Source organism: Quercus robur, chromosome 9 (genome assembly GCF_932294415.1).
Source record: "Quercus robur chromosome 9, dhQueRobu3.1, whole genome shotgun sequence".
Lineage (NCBI taxonomy): Eukaryota > Viridiplantae > Streptophyta > Magnoliopsida > Fagales > Fagaceae > Quercus > Quercus robur.
This window is the reverse complement of record NC_065542.1, coordinates 6,858,958-6,877,892: the sequence shown is the minus strand read 5'-3', so window position 1 is coordinate 6,877,892 and position 18,935 is coordinate 6,858,958. Positions and strand designations below refer to the sequence as shown.

General features: G+C 34.9%; 3 protein-coding genes across 3 annotated transcripts; 1 reads left to right on the top strand and 2 right to left on the bottom strand.

The window, feature by feature from the left end:
• Positions 1-2,512: 2,512 nt before the first annotated feature.
• LOC126699662 (uncharacterized) lies at positions 2,513-3,323 on the bottom strand. Its single transcript, XM_050397616.1, has one exon. It carries the CDS (start codon positions 3,061-3,063, stop codon positions 2,644-2,646), a length of 420 nt encoding a protein of 139 aa, XP_050253573.1. The 5' UTR covers positions 3,064-3,323; the 3' UTR covers positions 2,513-2,643.
• Positions 3,324-10,307: 6,984 nt separating this feature from the next.
• On the top strand, positions 10,308-11,342 carry LOC126700039 (uncharacterized). The gene is made up of 2 exons (XM_050398018.1): positions 10,308-10,538; positions 10,821-11,342. The coding sequence occupies exons 1-2, from the start codon at positions 10,431-10,433 to the stop codon at positions 11,130-11,132; spliced, it is 420 nt and encodes a 139-aa protein (XP_050253975.1). The 5' UTR covers positions 10,308-10,430; the 3' UTR covers positions 11,133-11,342.
• Positions 11,343-14,305: 2,963 nt separating this feature from the next.
• Positions 14,306-16,396, bottom strand: LOC126699284 (UNC93-like protein 1). The gene is made up of 2 exons (XM_050397013.1): positions 15,104-16,396; positions 14,306-14,691 (listed from the first exon to the last, which is right to left on the bottom strand). The coding sequence occupies exons 1-2, from the start codon at positions 16,264-16,266 to the stop codon at positions 14,460-14,462; spliced, it is 1,395 nt and encodes a 464-aa protein (XP_050252970.1). The 5' UTR covers positions 16,267-16,396; the 3' UTR covers positions 14,306-14,459.
• Positions 16,397-18,935: the final 2,539 nt, after the last annotated feature.

The window sequence follows — 18,935 nt, the reverse complement described above, 5'->3', positions numbered from 1 at the left end:
ATTCTACAATCTGTGACTCAACTCGAAGCCGCAACCTTGCCGGTCATTGAATGACATGCGTTGACCCCCAAAAACCAAAAAAAAAAAAAAAAAAATCAACTCTATCCCAAATTTTCTTATCAATGAAACCTAGATCGTCCACCATGTTCTCCTTAAGTCCAAACCAATTTTCCAATTTTTTCTTTTGCATGGATAAACTTTTCAACTGTATTAAAATTTAAAGGGATTCTTCATTAATCCATTCAAAATTTTCAAATTCAGGAACCCCAAACAAAAGGCTTGTAGATTACCATGAGGCTCCATTGCCATCCACTAGAGTTCTTACCTAGAAATCTATCCATTTTTTAAAATTTTAAATTAATTAAATTCAATTGCCACATCATCAAATTTTTAAATAGGTACCAAGTTAGTGGTAGTCATAATAAAATCTAATCCACAATTCAAAATAGATGAACTAGATTTTCGGAACTCAACTCCATGATTACGTTACCCTCTATTTCTAGAAGATCCTAATCCACCAACACCTATTACCTCCAAGGCTGTGTAATAGATATTTCCCTAAATAGAAATCCTACAACATCGGACCATTTGTTTAATTGTTTTTACTTCTTTTACTTCACCTAACACATCGTTGGTTATTCAAGTGAGCAAAACACGTTTAGCTAAAAATAATAAAATATACTATCAGTGAGCAGTTACCAGACTCCAATCAAAGCCCATTAGAGAATATAACATCAGATTCAGGCTCTATTGGAACATATAGATGCATGCCAAGCATCACAGCCTCCCAAGAAAGACTAATTCAAATTGCAATTTGTCAAAGAAAACCAAGTCAATGCTTGAACCAGATACTGTGTAAATCGGCTAACAAACAAGTGGGCAATTGCTTAGATGAGGCTGTTAGACTAAAACAATACACCTCTGCGGCTCCGCCTGAACTTTGAGCTATGTAAATATGCTTGACTCACATGATCTCCACTTTAATTGAAATGTTGTATGGAAAAAACAAATACAGTATAATTTACTGCACCAAAGTCACAATTCACAAAGGAAATGACAATGGATTCAAGCTCTAGCTAAATATAAATCGTCACAAATGTGTAGACAAGTAAAATCATCAAAAAGTCAAATCCAACTATCTCCAAGATATTTGATGAGTCTTCGGCAGATAAACGGAAGTGGCAGAACGTGCACCACTTCCAAGTAGAGTTTTGTGGAGAAAAAGTTAATGTTCCCTTGCATATCTTGTGCTTATAATGCACAGCATTTCAAGTTGCATTGTGTTCTTCAATGAACCACAGGCATACTTCAATTTTCAATCAGTATATCCTTGCAACAAAACATAGACTAAGAGAAAATTTGACATAGCTATACAATTCAGTTAGGCTAAGGTATTGTAGATAAGCGCTCTTAACATGTTACTTCTGTCCAACTATCTTTCTGCTACATGCTAAACTTTCAATCATCCCATTCAATGCCTCTGGTCTACCTCATAGGCTCATACACCAGTCATGTCAATTTCTACATAAAGTACTGATGTACGAGCACAGCTTCAATCGTGACATAACTGGGATGCATGTACAGTCAAGTGCAAGTCACGCTTTGTATAAAAAACTAGGGCCATTTTTGTTCCCAAGTGAGAGCAAAAAAAGCAGCAATGAGAAGACATTCCCAACAAGATGGAGCCAAAATTAACACGAGCATCTAAGATCCAAAACAAAAGTAAACTAAAAGAGTATTCCAGGTTTTCTTTCCCCATCAAGACAACCTATTTCAACAAGCTAAACATGATGGCTTGTTGTTTTGTCCTCGTCATATTCCTTTCCCAGCTAGAGGATGATTAGCCTCATGAGTAAATCGAGACAACCTATTTCAACTTATATGGAACAAGAGCCTTGTAGCTTAGTGACATTGCCTGCTCCCCTTCATAAAGAGAACGGGGATTCAAATACAGCTTATATGATAAGCTGATAACAACTAAATTCAGGTATGGGTTATCTGCACAGTACCTTGTATATAATTGAGACAAGATTCTAATCTTTACGAGCATTATTTTCACCTTAAATCTCAACTAACAGCCAAAACCCAATTCAGAAGTTCATCAATAATCAAGCTTAAAGATATGTTTGTACCCATTTCATAACAAAATGTCGTACCCAATTCACAAAGCTCCCACTTTAACGGGGTCAGCTTTACCCCCAATTTATATTTGACCCATTTCATGATAAAACACACTAATAATCTTTATGCACATAATTTTCACATATATCTCAAATTACAGCCAAAATCAACCCAAAGGTTCATCAATTATCAAGCTTATTGATATTTTTGTATCAATTTCATAATAAAATGTCGTACCCAAGGCACAAAGCTCCCACTTTTAACGGGGTCGGACCCATTTCAAGATAAAACCATTCTAATAATCTGAATTACTCATATTCAAAACCGTGACAATTATGACAAAGAATGAGAGCTTTGTTTATATATTCAACAAAAAGAATAGGAGAACAAATAAAAAACGAAGAGCCGTATATATTTGCCTCTAACATTACATACAAGAACAATCTGTCCATCAATCTCTACACATAAATTCTCAATTCATCTAGAAAAAAAAAAAGGCTCACCAATCAATCAATTAAGCTATCAGAAAAGTCCGAAAAGCACAGAGAACCCGAGCACGATGAGCCAGACGATATGAACGAGAAGAAGAGCCTGGCCGGAGAGAGGGCCGGGACCACCATTACCGACCTCGCAGAACCCCAACTTGGCGACCTTGACACCGGCGCAAAGCGCGTCGGCGCAGCCACACCAGTAAGTCACGCCGTCGACGCCGCATACCGGGTCGGCCCGGAAACACTTGACGGGGCAGGATGCGGGTCCGGGTCCAGGTCCGTTGGTGGTGCAGAGATCGTCGTCGTCGGCGGCTGCGGCGGCTTGTTCGGAGGGTAATCGGATGATGGAGGAATCGTATTCGGATCGGACGGTGGTGATGGAGCTGACGGTGAAGACGACGGCGATGATGATGAGGAGGAGAGAGAATGTGGGTTTGGTGAATTGAGGCATGTTTTGGCGAGCTATGGAGGGCTCGCCTGAGACAGAGAAAGACCAGAAGGTTATTTAGGGTTTTGAGGGAATTGGGAAATTTGATTGATTGATTGGTGAACCCTAATTGAAGGAATTGGGAGCTTTTGTTTTTCTTTGGGTTTGGGGAAAGAATATAGGAAAGAAAGGAATTTTGATTTTTAAAGAGAGGAAAGAGAAGAGAAAGTGAGAAAAAGAGAGTTCTAGAGGAAGAGGTCGTTAGGTTGTTGGCCTAAAACTGTTAAAAAGAGGGAAAAGGTAATATGAATATGATTATAATTTTAAAGAATGGTGGGCGGTGGGGTCCGTTTGTAAATTTTGAGGACGTCAATCCCAATGCCTTTTTTTGTTAGCCGTTGTATAATTTGTTTTTTTATGACTGGAGCCTGGAGTTTTGAGTTTTTTTTTTTATTTTTTTATATATATATATATAAAAATAAAATAATATTTTAGTTCTTAAAATAAATGTTTGTTTTTGGTTTTGTAAAAAAAAGTTTTTTTTTTTTTTCCTTAAACTTTAACAAGTTTTTATTTATCATCTCTAAACTATTCAAAGTTCACTTTTTATTCTTAAACTATTAAAAATGTTTTACTTTTGAGGTAAGCCTTTTTTGTATTTTGGGCTAGACTATTCTTGTCATACTATGACCCAATGATTCTGGGGTAGGAGAGTCAGGACTGGCTCAATTGAAACTCACCATATGCCAACTTGTGCACAAGCTAGGAGCCTTGGTAGGGATCTTTGTCACGTGCCCATGGCAGGAAATACTGTCATAGAAAATGTTATGACAGGAAAAACATAACACAGTAGGATAGTTAAAACATTCTAACTAAAGTACTTGTTATTGACCAAATATAAAGTTTAAACAATCTTGCAACAGGAAAATACAATAATATAAATATGACAAGAATGGATTAGCAACAAGAAAGATAACATTAGCACTTTAACAATCACAATAAAAGAAGGAAGGTGATTAGTTTGCCAAACTTGATTCCTTGATAGATTTAAGTCTAAGAAGGGAACCAATCTCCAATGTGGGTAATCTCACAGGGGGATTCTGCTATAGAAATTACTTACTTTGAAAAATGGACCTAAGTGGTTTAATATCAAATTCTCAAATTGTTAGAGAGTAGGCTATTAGGAGGGAGAGAAGTGAGTAGCCTATTAGTACATGCTTTATCACTTCTCACACTCTTGTTTTCTCACTTCACTTTCTACTCTCTTATTTTATTTTTTTTTATTTTTATCTTCTCTATTTTCCTTGTTTTCTATTTCTCTCTCTTTTCAATGTTTCCTATTGTTCCTCCTTATTGTTGTTTATTGTGCACAGCTAAGGCCTTTTTATACTGTCTGCCATGATAAGATTTACCATTTTACCCCTCAGATACTTTTGGCCTGTTGTAGGTGTCCTTCCCAGACCACCCACTGGTTTACTGGCTGCCCAGCTACCACCACTACCCTGTACTGATTGTGCCACATTCCATTCCCAGACAAAGGGAGTTTTGTTTTATTTTCTTGCTTTCCGTGGCATTCCCATCCAGATAAAGGTTGGGTATTCTCTCTTACTAACTCTTATAGCATGTACCTAGTGATTCCAGCTCATCTTTGCCTCTTTTGGGTGATATGTCATCCCAGTAGGATATTTCCCCCCAAAAGAGCTTAAGCGAGAACCCTAGAATAGGCTTCCCCCTTCTCCCCACCGCTAGACCACACCTTCTTTTAACTCTAACCCATGACCCACCTCCCATGTATTGGCTGGGTATAAGTCGGTAGTGCTTGGGTCTTATGCGTGCTCCAATCTCATATGAGTCCATTGCTTATTTGGTGTTCACGCGTTTGCTATTGCTTGTGGATTTTTCTGGTATTGCTGCGTGTTCTGCTGCTTGTTTAACCTTTTATGGCGTGGGTGAGTCATTGGGTCTTCATTCTTCGCATCTCATTTCTTCTTTAGGTTGGGTATTGCTTGGATGTGAGCCTTTGCTTCTTTCAATTTGGTCCTTATCTCTTTTCACCCTTGGTTCGTGGGCTGACTAGTACTCCTGCCATGCCACTGCATTATTCCTGCCATGATATCGTTTAACTTGAATTTGTTGGGCTTCTTTTGGGCTTGCCATGTATTATTCCTTCCCTCAATTTATGTTACCCAGTATTTCTGCTAGGTCAGTTCTCATGTCATCTTGAGCTTCCTTGGCTCATTCTATTCCTTTGGGCATCCTTGGTCCGTTTCATTCCTTTAAGCATCCTCTGCCTATTTCATTCCTTGGCGCATCCTTGGCCCATCTCATTCTCACATTCTCATGAGTTTTCGCTAAATCTTTCGGGTTTCCTCGGTCCAATTACCATATCCTTTACTTTTTGGATTTGTTGGCCTTTGAACCAATCTCATTTACTAATTCTTTTCTTTGGGCTCCTCCAACCTATTTTTGCTTACTTTCTACTTTTTATGATTCCAATGAGCTTACTACTTCTTTCTATGGGGCTTCCTTGGGCCCATTTGCTTTTTTTGGGCCTTTTTACTATTTTGTAGGCCTATAGACCATTATTCTTGTCATTCTGACTTAATGGTCTCTTCTCTTATTTTGCTAATCCTTACTTTGCTAATTCTTCTTTCTTTACCCCTTTTCATATTGTTGTACTTTTTCTTGTCATGGGGCTTTTTCATCTTGCCAAAATGGGCCTTAACAACTTTCATCCTTCAACTTAAAAAAATAAAAATAAAAATTAGTTCCTAAATTATTGAAAAATGTTCTTTTTTTCATCCCTATTTTTATCTCTAAGCTATCAAAAAAAAAAAAAAAAAACAAATTACAAAATTTAAAGATAAAAATATATATATATATATATATTAATGTTTAGAGATGAAAAGCAAATTTTCAAATAACAGATGCCTTAGGAGTTAGGATATTGGTTTTGCAAATATTTTTAGTAACTTTTTTTATAAAAAAAGAAAAATAAATATCTAATTTTTTTGAAAATTTTTTATATTTTTCATAAAAATAGGATCAAAACTTTTTAAAAATGTTCATTGGTAAAAAGCTTAAGGCATCAGTTATCTGCACCAAAGATAATCATACCCAATGTTTGATATAATTACGAATGACACTTGTCATACACTTTCATGAGACGGACATTGCACTTTTCATGAGATGGACATTGACATTACATCCTCTAATGTTCTTCTTATTAAATTGCGTTAAAAGTTCCATATGGAATATTCATTTCCAAAATAGTACTAAAAAAAAAATACAAAACCATTGCTAACATTTTGTCCATCAACCTAAATAGCTTATAATACTCATCACCTCACCTAAATAATATATGATATTCACACACTGAGTTGATATTTTATTCTTAATAAGTTGTGAGTTGGTACTCCTTTTGGAATAAGTTTGGGTTTACACCTATTAAATTTGTATCTACTCGTTCATTGTCCTTAATTACTTTTTTTTTTTTTTTAAGATTAAAATCATAAAACATTCAGCTCTCTAGAATGAGTCCGAATCTTCTATCTTATTTTTGCTCTACTATATACTCCACCAATAAAAACATGACACGTGTTCACTTCTTTTGTTGTGTTCTTGGCCACATTTTAATATTTAATGTGTTGGATCAAGGCTATATTTTTTTAGAGAAAGGCTTGGACACTAATTATACTACAATGGCAACATTTTCGTAGGGGCAAGGATTTGCTGCAACCTTAGTTGCAACAGATCCTGCATAGTAGTGGATGTGGCAATATGTTAGAATGGCACCTATTCAGTGCCAATTTAAAGAAATTTTTTGTTAACCACTTTAGTGTTTCTCATCCCTCTCTCTCTCTCTCTCTCACACACACACTATGCAAGATTTGCTACAACCATTTTTCATAGGGTAATTATTAAGTACTCTACAACCCTTTTCACAGAGTAATTATTGAGTACTCTCAGAGTACTATAAATGTATACTCCCCCTCTCACATAAATAACTGTGGGTCTTACTAATTAAATTTATAGTGGGACTCATAATTTATGTGAGAGGGAAGAGTACACATTTATGGTACTCCCAAAGTATTCAATAATTTTCCCTTTTTCATATTGTATCTATTTAAAATTCCTCATATTGTATCTATTTAAAATTCCACCATGAGCTAGAAAGGTTTAAAAAATAAGGTTTAGACTAAAGTGCGTGTTAATGTTAAGGGTTTATGAACATATCCAAATGGGCTCTTTAATGAATAAGCCCACTATTTGTTATTGGACTAGGATTATTCCTAGTCCGTATATGTTAGCTCAAATGGGCATGTTATTTTAAATTTGTATTTTTGTTATTAGGAATTTGCTAAATAGATAAAAATGAGATAAATTGTTAGATATCTTATCTAATTGTAGATTTATAGTAGATAAAGATTGAGTTTCATTGGAATCTTATGTTTATTTTGTAAAACCATCTATTTATTTATATGGCTTGATATTAAATAATATAGTAAGTTGTAAAATCTTATTACTTAGAACCATTTATCTTTGAACTTTGAAGATGTGAACTCATTTGAAGTAGTCCATTTTACTAAATTAGAGGTTTTGGTTTCCTTGAAACAACCAACAACAAAACATCTGCATGTAATAAACTCTTTAGTGACACACAACCAAACAAAAAAGATATATAATTAGAGGCAGAATCAATAAGGTAAGTAATATAAAAGGTCTTACCTCTTCTCTTTCACTTTCCATCCAAATATAATTTATGTTTTTTTAAGAGTATTCACATCAACTCATATAAAATAGCATAAAGTCTAAAATATAGCTAATGTCTTTTGCAAAATTTTATGCAAAATGAGATTTAGCTACAATTTTTGTGCAAAATATACAAATTAATGTAGCTTATTAAAAAAATTATTTCTTTGCATTTCTCTCAGAGGGAGGGAAGATAATGACTGATGATTATTGTGTTTGTGTGAATTGAGAGAAACGCTTAAAAATTAAGAAATTTCAAATTTGATATTTTAATAAAATATAGTATAGAATAGATAATCAAATGTGCGTTTTTTGAAAAATTGTTAGCGAAAATAGAAAAAGGAAGTCCTTATTCTAAAATAAACAATAATTTTTGCATAAGGTAATGTTAATACTCAAGGAAATTGATTTAGTACCGTACTGTACCAATTGGTAACGCTGGAATTTGCACTACCGGTACCTAAACCAATACAGAAATGGAGCTGATTCGTACTAGCCAAGATACTAGGGTGTACCAGCTCATTTTGGCCATTTTAGCATATTTTGAAAAATCTTTGTTTCGGACCAGTACTAATCTATACAAAATCAAAGGAACTTTTTTCTGTAGAAAATTTTGGTGCTTACAACATCTCTTATTGTACAACCTTTGTCACAACTTGCCAGTGGTGAGTTGTGAGTAGTAGAAGTCTGGACCCACTATTTTTTTTTCTCTACCACTCACTACGCACCATGGTCCAAGTTGTGTAATAACTCTCCCAACCATTAAAGGAAAGGCTTGTCGAAGGGAGGGAGATGCGGTGGGAGAAGGAAAACGCTTTCAGAGATCGAGATTTTATTTGTTTTTCATCGAAAACAAAGAAGGCCGAGGATGGCCTACGATGCGTGTTATCTGAAAGGAACATGCTTTTTCGACCGCGGTGGTATGATTGTCGGGCTCTCTCCTCGTTCTGCCCGATGGCCTATTGGGATAGCAACCTTCGGGCTTTGTCAGCCCTTATTTTCTAATAAAGAATTCCGACTTAGCCCGGGAAAGCGCTGGCAACAACAAAAAGGAAGGGGTCCATGTAGCTACTAATAAGTGATGGTCCTATCATTTTCCGTATTGTGGGTCATTCTACGATACCCTAATTTTTTAGTGGGAATGATACTTAGGTTAGATCTTAATTCTTAACCATAAATTTTAAAGGCTTTACTCCTAACCGTTTAGTTGGCCAATTATCTATTTAATGGAATAAGATAAGCCTAAACTCAAGAGTCAAGATCTTCTTTATCTCTTGAGAATTTTTATTTATTTATTTATAAGTTTATCATCTCTTATTCAGTCTCCTCTTGAAGCTAAACATAATAGAATCTCACTTCTCTATTTTTCTTCTTAGTCTCTTTATGAATAAGGATAAGGATTTAGATAAATGTGAATTCAAGTGTCTGTGTGCGTGGTGTGTGTTGTTTTAAACTTTTTGTTACCTTTAAAACATGTTTGTTAATTTTGGGATTTGTTATTTAAATTACTTGTATTGTTAAGTTAAGTTTGTTTTTTTTCCTTGCAAACAGTAATTAGTTTTTATTTCAAATTATATTTGACATATTCATTGTTAAATTATGGGAAATCTAGCAACAGTACTTGTTTTTTTTTTAATTTAAAAAAACATACAAATAATTCAAAAATAATGATTTTGTGTCTTTTCTTTTATTAATTGGTCAGGAGAGTTTATTTATAATGATGTCGATGTATCAATCTAGAAATTTCTTAATTATGTTTTCGTTTTATGTGACATCAATCACATTCATTGACACGCTAGTTTGTAAACTCTTATGTTTTCTTTTTATGTTATTGATGTCACACTAATCATGTTTTTTGTGACATCAATTTGTAAGCCATACATAAAATTAGTAGTAATGTTAACATTTTTCTTGTTGATATTTTGTTAATGCAAAATAAATACTAGTTTACATTAAAAAAAAAAAAAAAAGTATTTTGTTTATTAAACCACCCCACCTTGACCTGCATAGCAAATGAGACGGGGACGAGGGTTAAATCCTTCCCTGAAGCAAATTCGTGACGGTGGTAGGTTTTGGGGTCTCCGTCTTGTTTATATTTAAAAATTTAAAAATATTTTTTTCTATAGGTATTTTATTCTTTAGAACTCAAACTTTAAACTTTATTATCAATTGTGGTATTGTAATGTGATTTTGGATTTTACCATGAATTTCAAAAGTTGTTATTGATCTTCTGTCATTACAACTTTATTTGTAGTAATATGCTCAACAGTTGTGACTAAAGCCAAAAAGAACCACCCTGTCAACTCGAAATTCAGGACTAACCGACTAACTGTTAACGGTAACTACTAACTACACTACATGAGGCGCCAAAACAACGTTTGCTGTCCATATGACAAAGTCACCCAAAGATTTAGCCACAAACCCATTTGCCAGGCAGAATATGCTATGCCATTGGTTTTGCCAAAATTAACAGCTGCTCTAAATGTTTGCAGCTGCCGGCTATATTATAAATCACCATCTCCTATGGCCCTTCTCAGCCTCATTGAACATCCTTATTTGATCACAATTTGCATATAAAATCCTATATTGGTGTTTCAGCCACTCTCACAACTCTCCCCACAAAGCTATTCATTCATAAGATGGGGGGCTGTGCGGGGAAGCCCAAGCACTCTGATGTCCACAAGGAGTCAATCCCCACTGAGGATCCTGCCCATGCCAACAAGGCTGAGGGCGAGGCTATTCCTCAGGTACTAGTATGCATTACATTCTGATCTTATTTAAGTCGTTAGGAAATGGTGAATTTAATCATTTAATCTAACACTCTCCTTTCACGAGTGGGCCTAAACTACCTTCATTAAATAGGAGATAAGGTAGAGACAGACTTCATGCTTTGATATCATGATAAATTACCAATTGTCCCAGAAGTTTAAGTTATTAGAAAATGATGAATTTAATCATTTAATGAGTTGACATATTGTTTCTTGGATTTTTTTTTTTTTTTTTTTTCTTTTGCTGATATGTGATTGCAGGAGAGCCAAAATGGAGGTGAGAGTCAGAAAGAAGCACCATTGGTAGACCTCTCTAACCCAAAGGAAGAAGAAACAAAGGAGAAGGCCTCTGAACCAAAGACTGATGAAGCAGTACCAGTTTCCGTGGAGGCAGGTAAAGAGACTGCCAAGACAACTGAGGGCAAAGTTGAAGTCCCTGCTGCTAACAACTCAGAGGAAAAGAAGGTTAAGGCTGGTGATGAGACCAAAAAGCCAGTAGAGGGGCAAGCTGAGGCCAATGTCCAAAAACCAGATGCTAATAATAAGAGTGATGCACCTCTTGCCACTGTATGATGGCATTTTAGAGTTACTGTATCCATCAAAAACCATTATGTGCAAGAGAAGTATCACAATGATTGATTTGAGCTGGTTTGTTGGGACTAAATTTAAAATGACCTGGACCAACTGAAAATTCATTTTTTTTATTTATGTCATGTAGCAGTTTTTATGTTTTATAAAAAATATATATCCTATGCAAAAGAAGATTAGGATGATTTGCCATTATTCCTTCCCTGCAAAAACACATATTTGGCACAATAGACACTTAACTCGTTATCTTTATGATTATGATGGAGGGTTTAAATATAAAATTGAGACAGAAATTTGCAAGTTAGAATTTCTTACTGATTCATATTTTACAGCTACAATTTTCATTAATATCTTGAGGGGAATCTCATAACATTCTCCTCGAAAACAATTACCATGGATGTTGTGTGGAGTTGAACGTTAGTTTTTAACAAGAGAGTTAAGGGGTAATGAGAGATTGTCGTGTTACTTTCTGAAATGCCATATAGTTTTGTTAGTGTAAAATATGAGTGGATGCTATTAAGGTCAATTCTTATTAGAACTTGTTACTTCTGCCTAGGGGCACTTAGCACGTATGCTCTATGCTCCATTAGACATTGACCTTAGGCCTCGGCAACTTTCGTACACAGTTGTAGATTAATATGTTAAGGATTTGCCTACCAACGCAATTTTATGGACTAAAACCCATGTCTTGTTGCATCATTTTACAAATATGGGTTGCTATATAATTAAGCTGATCTATTCGATGCTGGAATTAGATCTGCTATTAACATGGGGATTTCTGTCTCTAAAGAAGGATTCGCAGCTCAAAGTTCTAACATCAAAAAATTTAGTGCAGATGTCATAAGTACTGTGCATAGCCTATCACAGTTAAGCAGTATAAGGCACTCTTTTCCCTTTCAGTCAGATCCTAGAATTGATAAATTTATTTTATAAAAGAACCCGTCCTTGCATAGTATGCTGTATGCTGTCAGCTAATGGCTAAGCTCTATAAAGCACGCATCAAAAAGATGTGACACACTAACATGTATTTTCATCCTCAATATAAAAACATATAGGTTCCATGGCACATCTTTGACACATATTTTAGTTATCAGAACAAATATTTTGTTATGACCTTTATCTTCAAGTTTACAACTACAGCCCACCGGTTTTGAACAGTTTGGTGAGAGCTGTATTTTCTGCAAATAACAAGAAGGAAACTGAGGAATTTTTTCCTTTCCATATTTAGGTTCTGTATATAACATTCTGTTTTTCACTTTTTTCTATGAATAGAGACATCTTCTGCTAATTTTATTGATCCAAGGGGGCTGCCTTTAACTTATTTCTTAAGATTTTCTTTTATAAGGAAGTCACTCTTTACTAAGGCATCATTATATGGGGTCCATATTTCACTTGTAAGAGCTGTGAAACAAAAGTTCCTAAGTTGCTACTGAGCTTTTGGTGTATAAACCAAGAGTTTCAAATGCTTTTGGTCATGATCTAGTCTTCTACACTTGTTTTACTGTCACAAAGAATTATTCTCAATGTCTCCAGCTTGTAAATTAATCAAAGCCATAACTAGAACAGAGCAGCACACAGAACCTGGAGTAGAAAGTTACTTGAACAACTAAGTCCGCAAAGCTACAAAAACTTAAAGGTGGAGCAGGAAGCTTTCCTCCTGTTCTTTAGAAATATATGACTTGAAATCAGCCATATACAAAGTCCAAAAAACCACTTTGATCCTACTCCTTCACATCCAAACATGTCAGATAGGAAATCTAAAGGACTCCATGCAAGTAAAATAAACATATGAGGAACTATACCTGATCATAGTTGCCAGAGCTTCGAATTGCAGAATTTCACAATGCCACTCACACCACTAGCATTAGTTAGCTGCTTAGGATTTTGTCTATGGTAACTTATTAGACAATTCAATCAGCATCTTTGCCCCTAATTAAACCCAACTGAAACCTCTTAAGGTTGCCTTCAAAAACTCTAACACAGAGAATATATTGCTCAAACAACTATCCTGCTGCCTCAATCTAAACATAAGAAAGTTCAAGGAAGTTGATGAACTAAAATTCCTTGTATGTCTATCAAGTTAACTTCAGGAAAAGGAATGCTTTATAAAGTTCCCTATTACAGGTTCTCTTAATTTATGTACCCTACCATCTGTACTGCCCCATAGGAAACCTGATAACTCAATTTCAAAAAGTGCCTTAAATTCGAATGTTTCAAACATAGATGTTCGTATTCTGTACAATTCTCTTTAGCACCCAAGGTGACAATTCCCAACGACAATATGATTCAATAGAAATAGAAAAATGATCAGAGAACTTTGATTACTTTTAAATTTTAAATTTATGAAATTGAGCAAGAAGTACTCCCTTTCCAATATATCAAAATTCATAAAAGATCCTTCACTGAGAGTTGACTTCAAGATCATTTCCGATCAGGTCACAAACAAAACCATCTGTGTAAATCTCTATAGTATAGGCAAAACATATATGAATGGAGTCAACCCCAAGTCAAAGTTAATAATATAGGACTTGGCTTGGTGGTGGTTAGCCTGGCATTTCTAAAGTATATAGGATATTGTTTCAGTATATTCTCCCAGACACTACGTCCATCCAAGTGACGACTAAAAAGAACAATCTGTTCCATCTATTACAGTGATTGCATCACTTATTATAAGCCAAATAGTTCAGAGTATTCTATAACCTGCAGGGTTTACCTGGATAGATGGAATTTTATCTCTTCTACATTATAATATAAAAGATCGTTCATGTTGACCTTGAAAAGCCTATGACAAGAATTTTTTGTATTAATCTAAGCACAAAAAAAGTGCACATTGACACAATTTTTCACAACCTTTTCTCACAACTTGTTGTGTAGTAAATTTTGATTAGAGTAATATCCCTTTAACAACCCATCACTAACATTACTTTTGTAATTTACCAATCACAATGGGTTAAAAAGATGTGTCATTAGATTTATTATAAATCTAAATGGATAGAATTCTCATTTTCATATGGTTTTTATGTGCTAAAGCTACCTAAGTATTATTTTTGAGATGGGGCTTATGCTAATAACTTACAAGGTATTCATCTTATTATACTCATGTTCCAATATTGAATTTTATATATAGACAGATAGCAGTAGAGAGATAGGGACAAATATTCTGCTCAAGACATGAACTTCCATTAAGGACAGTAACAATAATAATTTACACAGCAGATGCAAATTTCAACTTGAAAACATTTAGATGCCATAATGCAGAACACAAGAACTCAATGGGAGAAAAACATTCAATCCCTCCACATCAGTATTGTGTCATGTATGGACAGTGCCGGCTGAAGTAGGGTCAGCCTCCTTGGCAGTTCCCTCTTCATCCTTGTGGTTATCCTTCACAGCCAACAATACAAGAATCAACAATAATGGATAACTTATTGTAGTAAGCGACCAATTCACAATCAGCTGGGACATGTAGGATACTTTCTGCGTATCAACTTGCCAAGCAGCTGCTGCCCCAGCACTTTGCACTCCCTTATAAAACCCAACATACCTGCAAATTCAAGAACAAAGATTTTTAAAACTCAATAGTCAATGCCTATACATACCATATGCTTTCTTCTGTTCCTATTGCAAAATAACAACTATAATTATAACATGCATAGAAATTGTTTAATCCAAAACCGATAATCAATAAAAGTAAAACCCCAAGAGATTGATGCAGTGATTCTCAAGCCTCACAACATCCATGAGATTCTAGATTCAAAACTCCTAACCAGCATCTTGGGGCCACGCGGCCAACCCCAAATGGTTCCTCCTTGTAATTAACTGTGTGTGAGATGGGAGGACTACACAAATCAGGAGACTAGTAGGGTGGACACCATATTACAAATTAAACCAAAAACCAATAACCCAATAATCAATATGATATACACAAAATCCTTAATCCACCATATATCCATTACCTGCTAAGGATTTCAGAATCATCCGCCAAAGCTCCAATCACCCAATAAACCATGCTCTGGAACATGGCATCCAGCAACCCATAACTAAAATACAAGACGAATGGCCCAGCGAAATCTCGACCCGAGTCCTTAAAATCCAACTGCGGTAGCGGGTCTTTGATCGAGTACCTGCGCTGGTTAGCAAGCCCACCACCCCAAATAGCAGTCCCAAGTAGAGCAACCACACAAACCCCAAAAATCCCCCTCTTCCTCCTACTCTCAAAGCTAAAATCCATCAAGTACCCAATCGCAACCGAGCCCAACATCTGTGCACCCCAATAGAACACATTGTTGAACCCTCTAGTCCTCAAATTAAACAGCGTTGCGTTCACATTATTGAACTGATACGTATAGAAAAAATTACTAGACCAAGCTGCAGGCACTATAAGCAACATCTTCCAATTCAGAAACAACTTAACAATCTCAACTGCCTCAGTCGAAACATTAGAGTACTGAATATGAGTACACCGAGTCCCATCCTCACGAATAACCTTACTGGGGGGCAAAATAGCAAAAGAGAGAGCAGTCCCAGCTGCCATAAACACCATGAAACCAATATAAGTTCCATCATTAACCGAAGAAGCTTCGCTACGATTATAGTTCGTGATAAAAGGAATGAGTCCACCAATAACACCACCCATGTTGAAAATACTCCAAAAGAGTGAGATATAAATCCCTTTACGATGAGCAGGAGGGTAAGACGTCATGATAGCGCCTTGACCAGCCCACAAAAGACCAGCTCCAACACCCAACAGAGCTCCAGCAACAATGGCGAAAGCTTGGTGTTTGTGATGGTTGTAATAGAGGAAAGAGCCAGCGTAGAGGATATAGGTGGAGCAACCTGCGGCAAGGGTGAGATGGGGTCCGAGGATGTTGTAGATACCACCACCGAGGACTCCGAAGACAGCGAAGGTGGTGTAGAGTGCGGTGTTGGCGTTGTTTGCGGCTGTGTGGTCGACTTGGCCACCACCACCCATGCCTGACAGAGCGTTGAACATGCCAGGACAACAGAAACATACTAAGCCTATGAGGCTGACTTGAACAAAGGGTGAGTTGTACCTGAACTTGGATTTGAGGTATTTTGGATTCTGGGGAGCTGTTTCCTCGTCTCCATCGAAACCCATTGAGGTTTTTCTGAGCGTTGTTGTTTTGGGTCTGGGAGAGAGAGAGAATCAGAACACAGAATTGGGGATCAGCACGGAGTTTTAGGAGGATATGGAAATAATTTGCGAGTTTGAGTTGTCTTGTGAGCTGTGAAGTTGGAATTTAAGGTACAAAAAAGTCAAAGGCACGGTTAAAATAATATGATAAGAGTAACACCAGTAGTCTTTACAGATTTTTGCATGGTTGGATGATCATCCGTGTATATTCTTCTCGTTAATTATCATTTTTTTTTAATATATTTTTTAATAGATTTTCTATCTCATTTAAATATTATTTTTTATTTATTCTTTATTATTTTTTTATCATCATTTAATCTTCAAATATTCATTCTCAACAATTATATTTTTTATATAAAAAGTGTTATATTCACAACATTTTTCGCAATATTTTCACAAGAATCATATCAAAATCTTATGTGAAAAGTTGTTACTAGTTCTAATTTAAACCCACCACTAAAATTATTTTTTTTAGTCATCAATATTAGCTAATAACAATCTATTACTTAAAATTTATTGTAAAAATATTGTGGTAGCATTTCTAAATTGTATTTTTTCTTTCTTTCTTTCTATCCTCCATACGTTTCCTTTTTCTTCTTTTTTTCATTTTCTTTTCCCTTGATTTTTCTCCACCACACACGTATACTCATTATCTCCCTCCTCTCCTTTTTGTTTTCTCTACTTTCCACTTCATTCCAGAACCTCTCCCCCTCTTTCTTTCTCCAGCTCTCTTTCTCTACTTTTTTTTTTTTTTTTTCTTTTTCTACTTGATCCCAAAACATTATCCAGCTCTCTCTCTGATAAGAAATGGAGAAAGAGGTAGAGAGAGAAATAATAGATGGGTTAGATGGCTCCGCTCCGCTCTCTGTGCCTCTACGCCTTCCGCTCCGCCGCCGCCACTCGTCTTCCTCCCCAATGTAGCCTAGATGGTAGATGGTTTGTGTCTTTTTTTTTTTTTTTTTTTTTTTTGCTTTTATTGTTATGGTTTGATTAATTTTAAAATTATGTTTTTGAGTTTGTATTTTGATTATGCTTGAGTTTAGAGATGTTTGAGAGAAAGATGTTTGTGTTTGTAGCTGTTGTATTTGTAGCCGTGAGAGGAGAGAGAAAGAGAGGAAAGAGAAAAAAGTCTTTTTTTTTTTAATTCAACCGGTATTATTTTAAGGGGAAATATTCTTTAGATATGCTACAATGATTGCCACAATGCTCTCCATACTTGGAGAGTTACTATAGCAAATCTAAAAAAAATTTGGAGATGTCAAGTCTGTCGGAGGGGTTTTTTTGTGTGAACAGTGGTTTTTCTCTCCAAAATTTGGAGATTCCGAGTCTGTTGGTGATGCTCTAAAAATCATACTAAAAGTAGTAGAATCTCTTTCATTTGTTTGAATAATTTTAGAAAGTGACACATTTAATTTATTTTTTATTTTTATTCTTTGTGATAATTTGTCAAAAATAATAGTTGGTTGAGTTTAAAGTAATTATCTATTAATTATACTCTATTTTTATTTTTATTAAATTACAAATTTCATTCTTTAATTTTGTTTAAATTTTAATTAATTTCTTTAACTTCACTTTCGTTCTATTTAATTATTTAAATTTCAAACTTTATTCAATTCAATACTTTTATTAGTCTCCTTCAAAAACTCAAAATTACACTGCTAGTAATATCTAAAACGATTTAACTTTAATCTTAAAATTTTTTAAATTAAAAAATAGAAAATTAAAAAAAGTTAAATAGAAATAGAAATTTAAATGGTTGCCATTAGAAATAAAAAAATATGCACATGTTACACATATTTAATCAATATTTAGTGCAGTTTTAAAAATTTTAGAAATACTACATTTACAACATTTTTACAACACTTTCACAACAAATCATAATTGATAAATTATTATTAGTTATAATTTGAACCTACTACTAAAATGACTTTTTTATCCATCGATAACAACATGTAACAGCTTGTTACTTATAATTTTTTTGTGAAAGTATTATAAAATTACAGCGAATGTAGCATTTCTATAAAATTTTAGGATAATGTTAATTACATACTATTTTTGCATACACAAAATATCCTAATACGAAACAAATGGCAATGATTCAATGCCATGCCTTTGGGAGATAGCTTAATCCGTGGATTGGAATACTATTTTTGCATACACAAAATATCCTAATACGAAACAAATGGCAATGATTCAATGCCATGCCTTTGGGAGATAGCTTAATCCGTGGATTGGAGAGAGAGAGAGAGAGAGAGAGAGAGAGAGAGAGAGAGAGAGAGAGAGAGAGAGAGAGAGAGAGAGAGAGAGAGAGAGAGAGAGAGAGAGAGAGAGTTACTTGACGAAGAAAAATCGGATTGTTGATTTGTTGATTTTGGAGCAAAATAGAAAAACTATTTGACGAAGAAAAATCAGATTGGTGATCTGTTGATTTTGGAGCAAAATAGAAAAACTATTTTAATGAATTTTAGATTCAGTTGTTCGGAATAGATACCAAATTTTATTTTATTTTATTTTTTTGGTTCCCGTATTCTTAAGCAAATTAGTTTTTTTCTTTTCTTTTCTTTTAAGAAAAATAATATTTTAGCTAAAGAAACTTCAAAAAAGCAATACTTTGTCATTATGAATGTCACTAA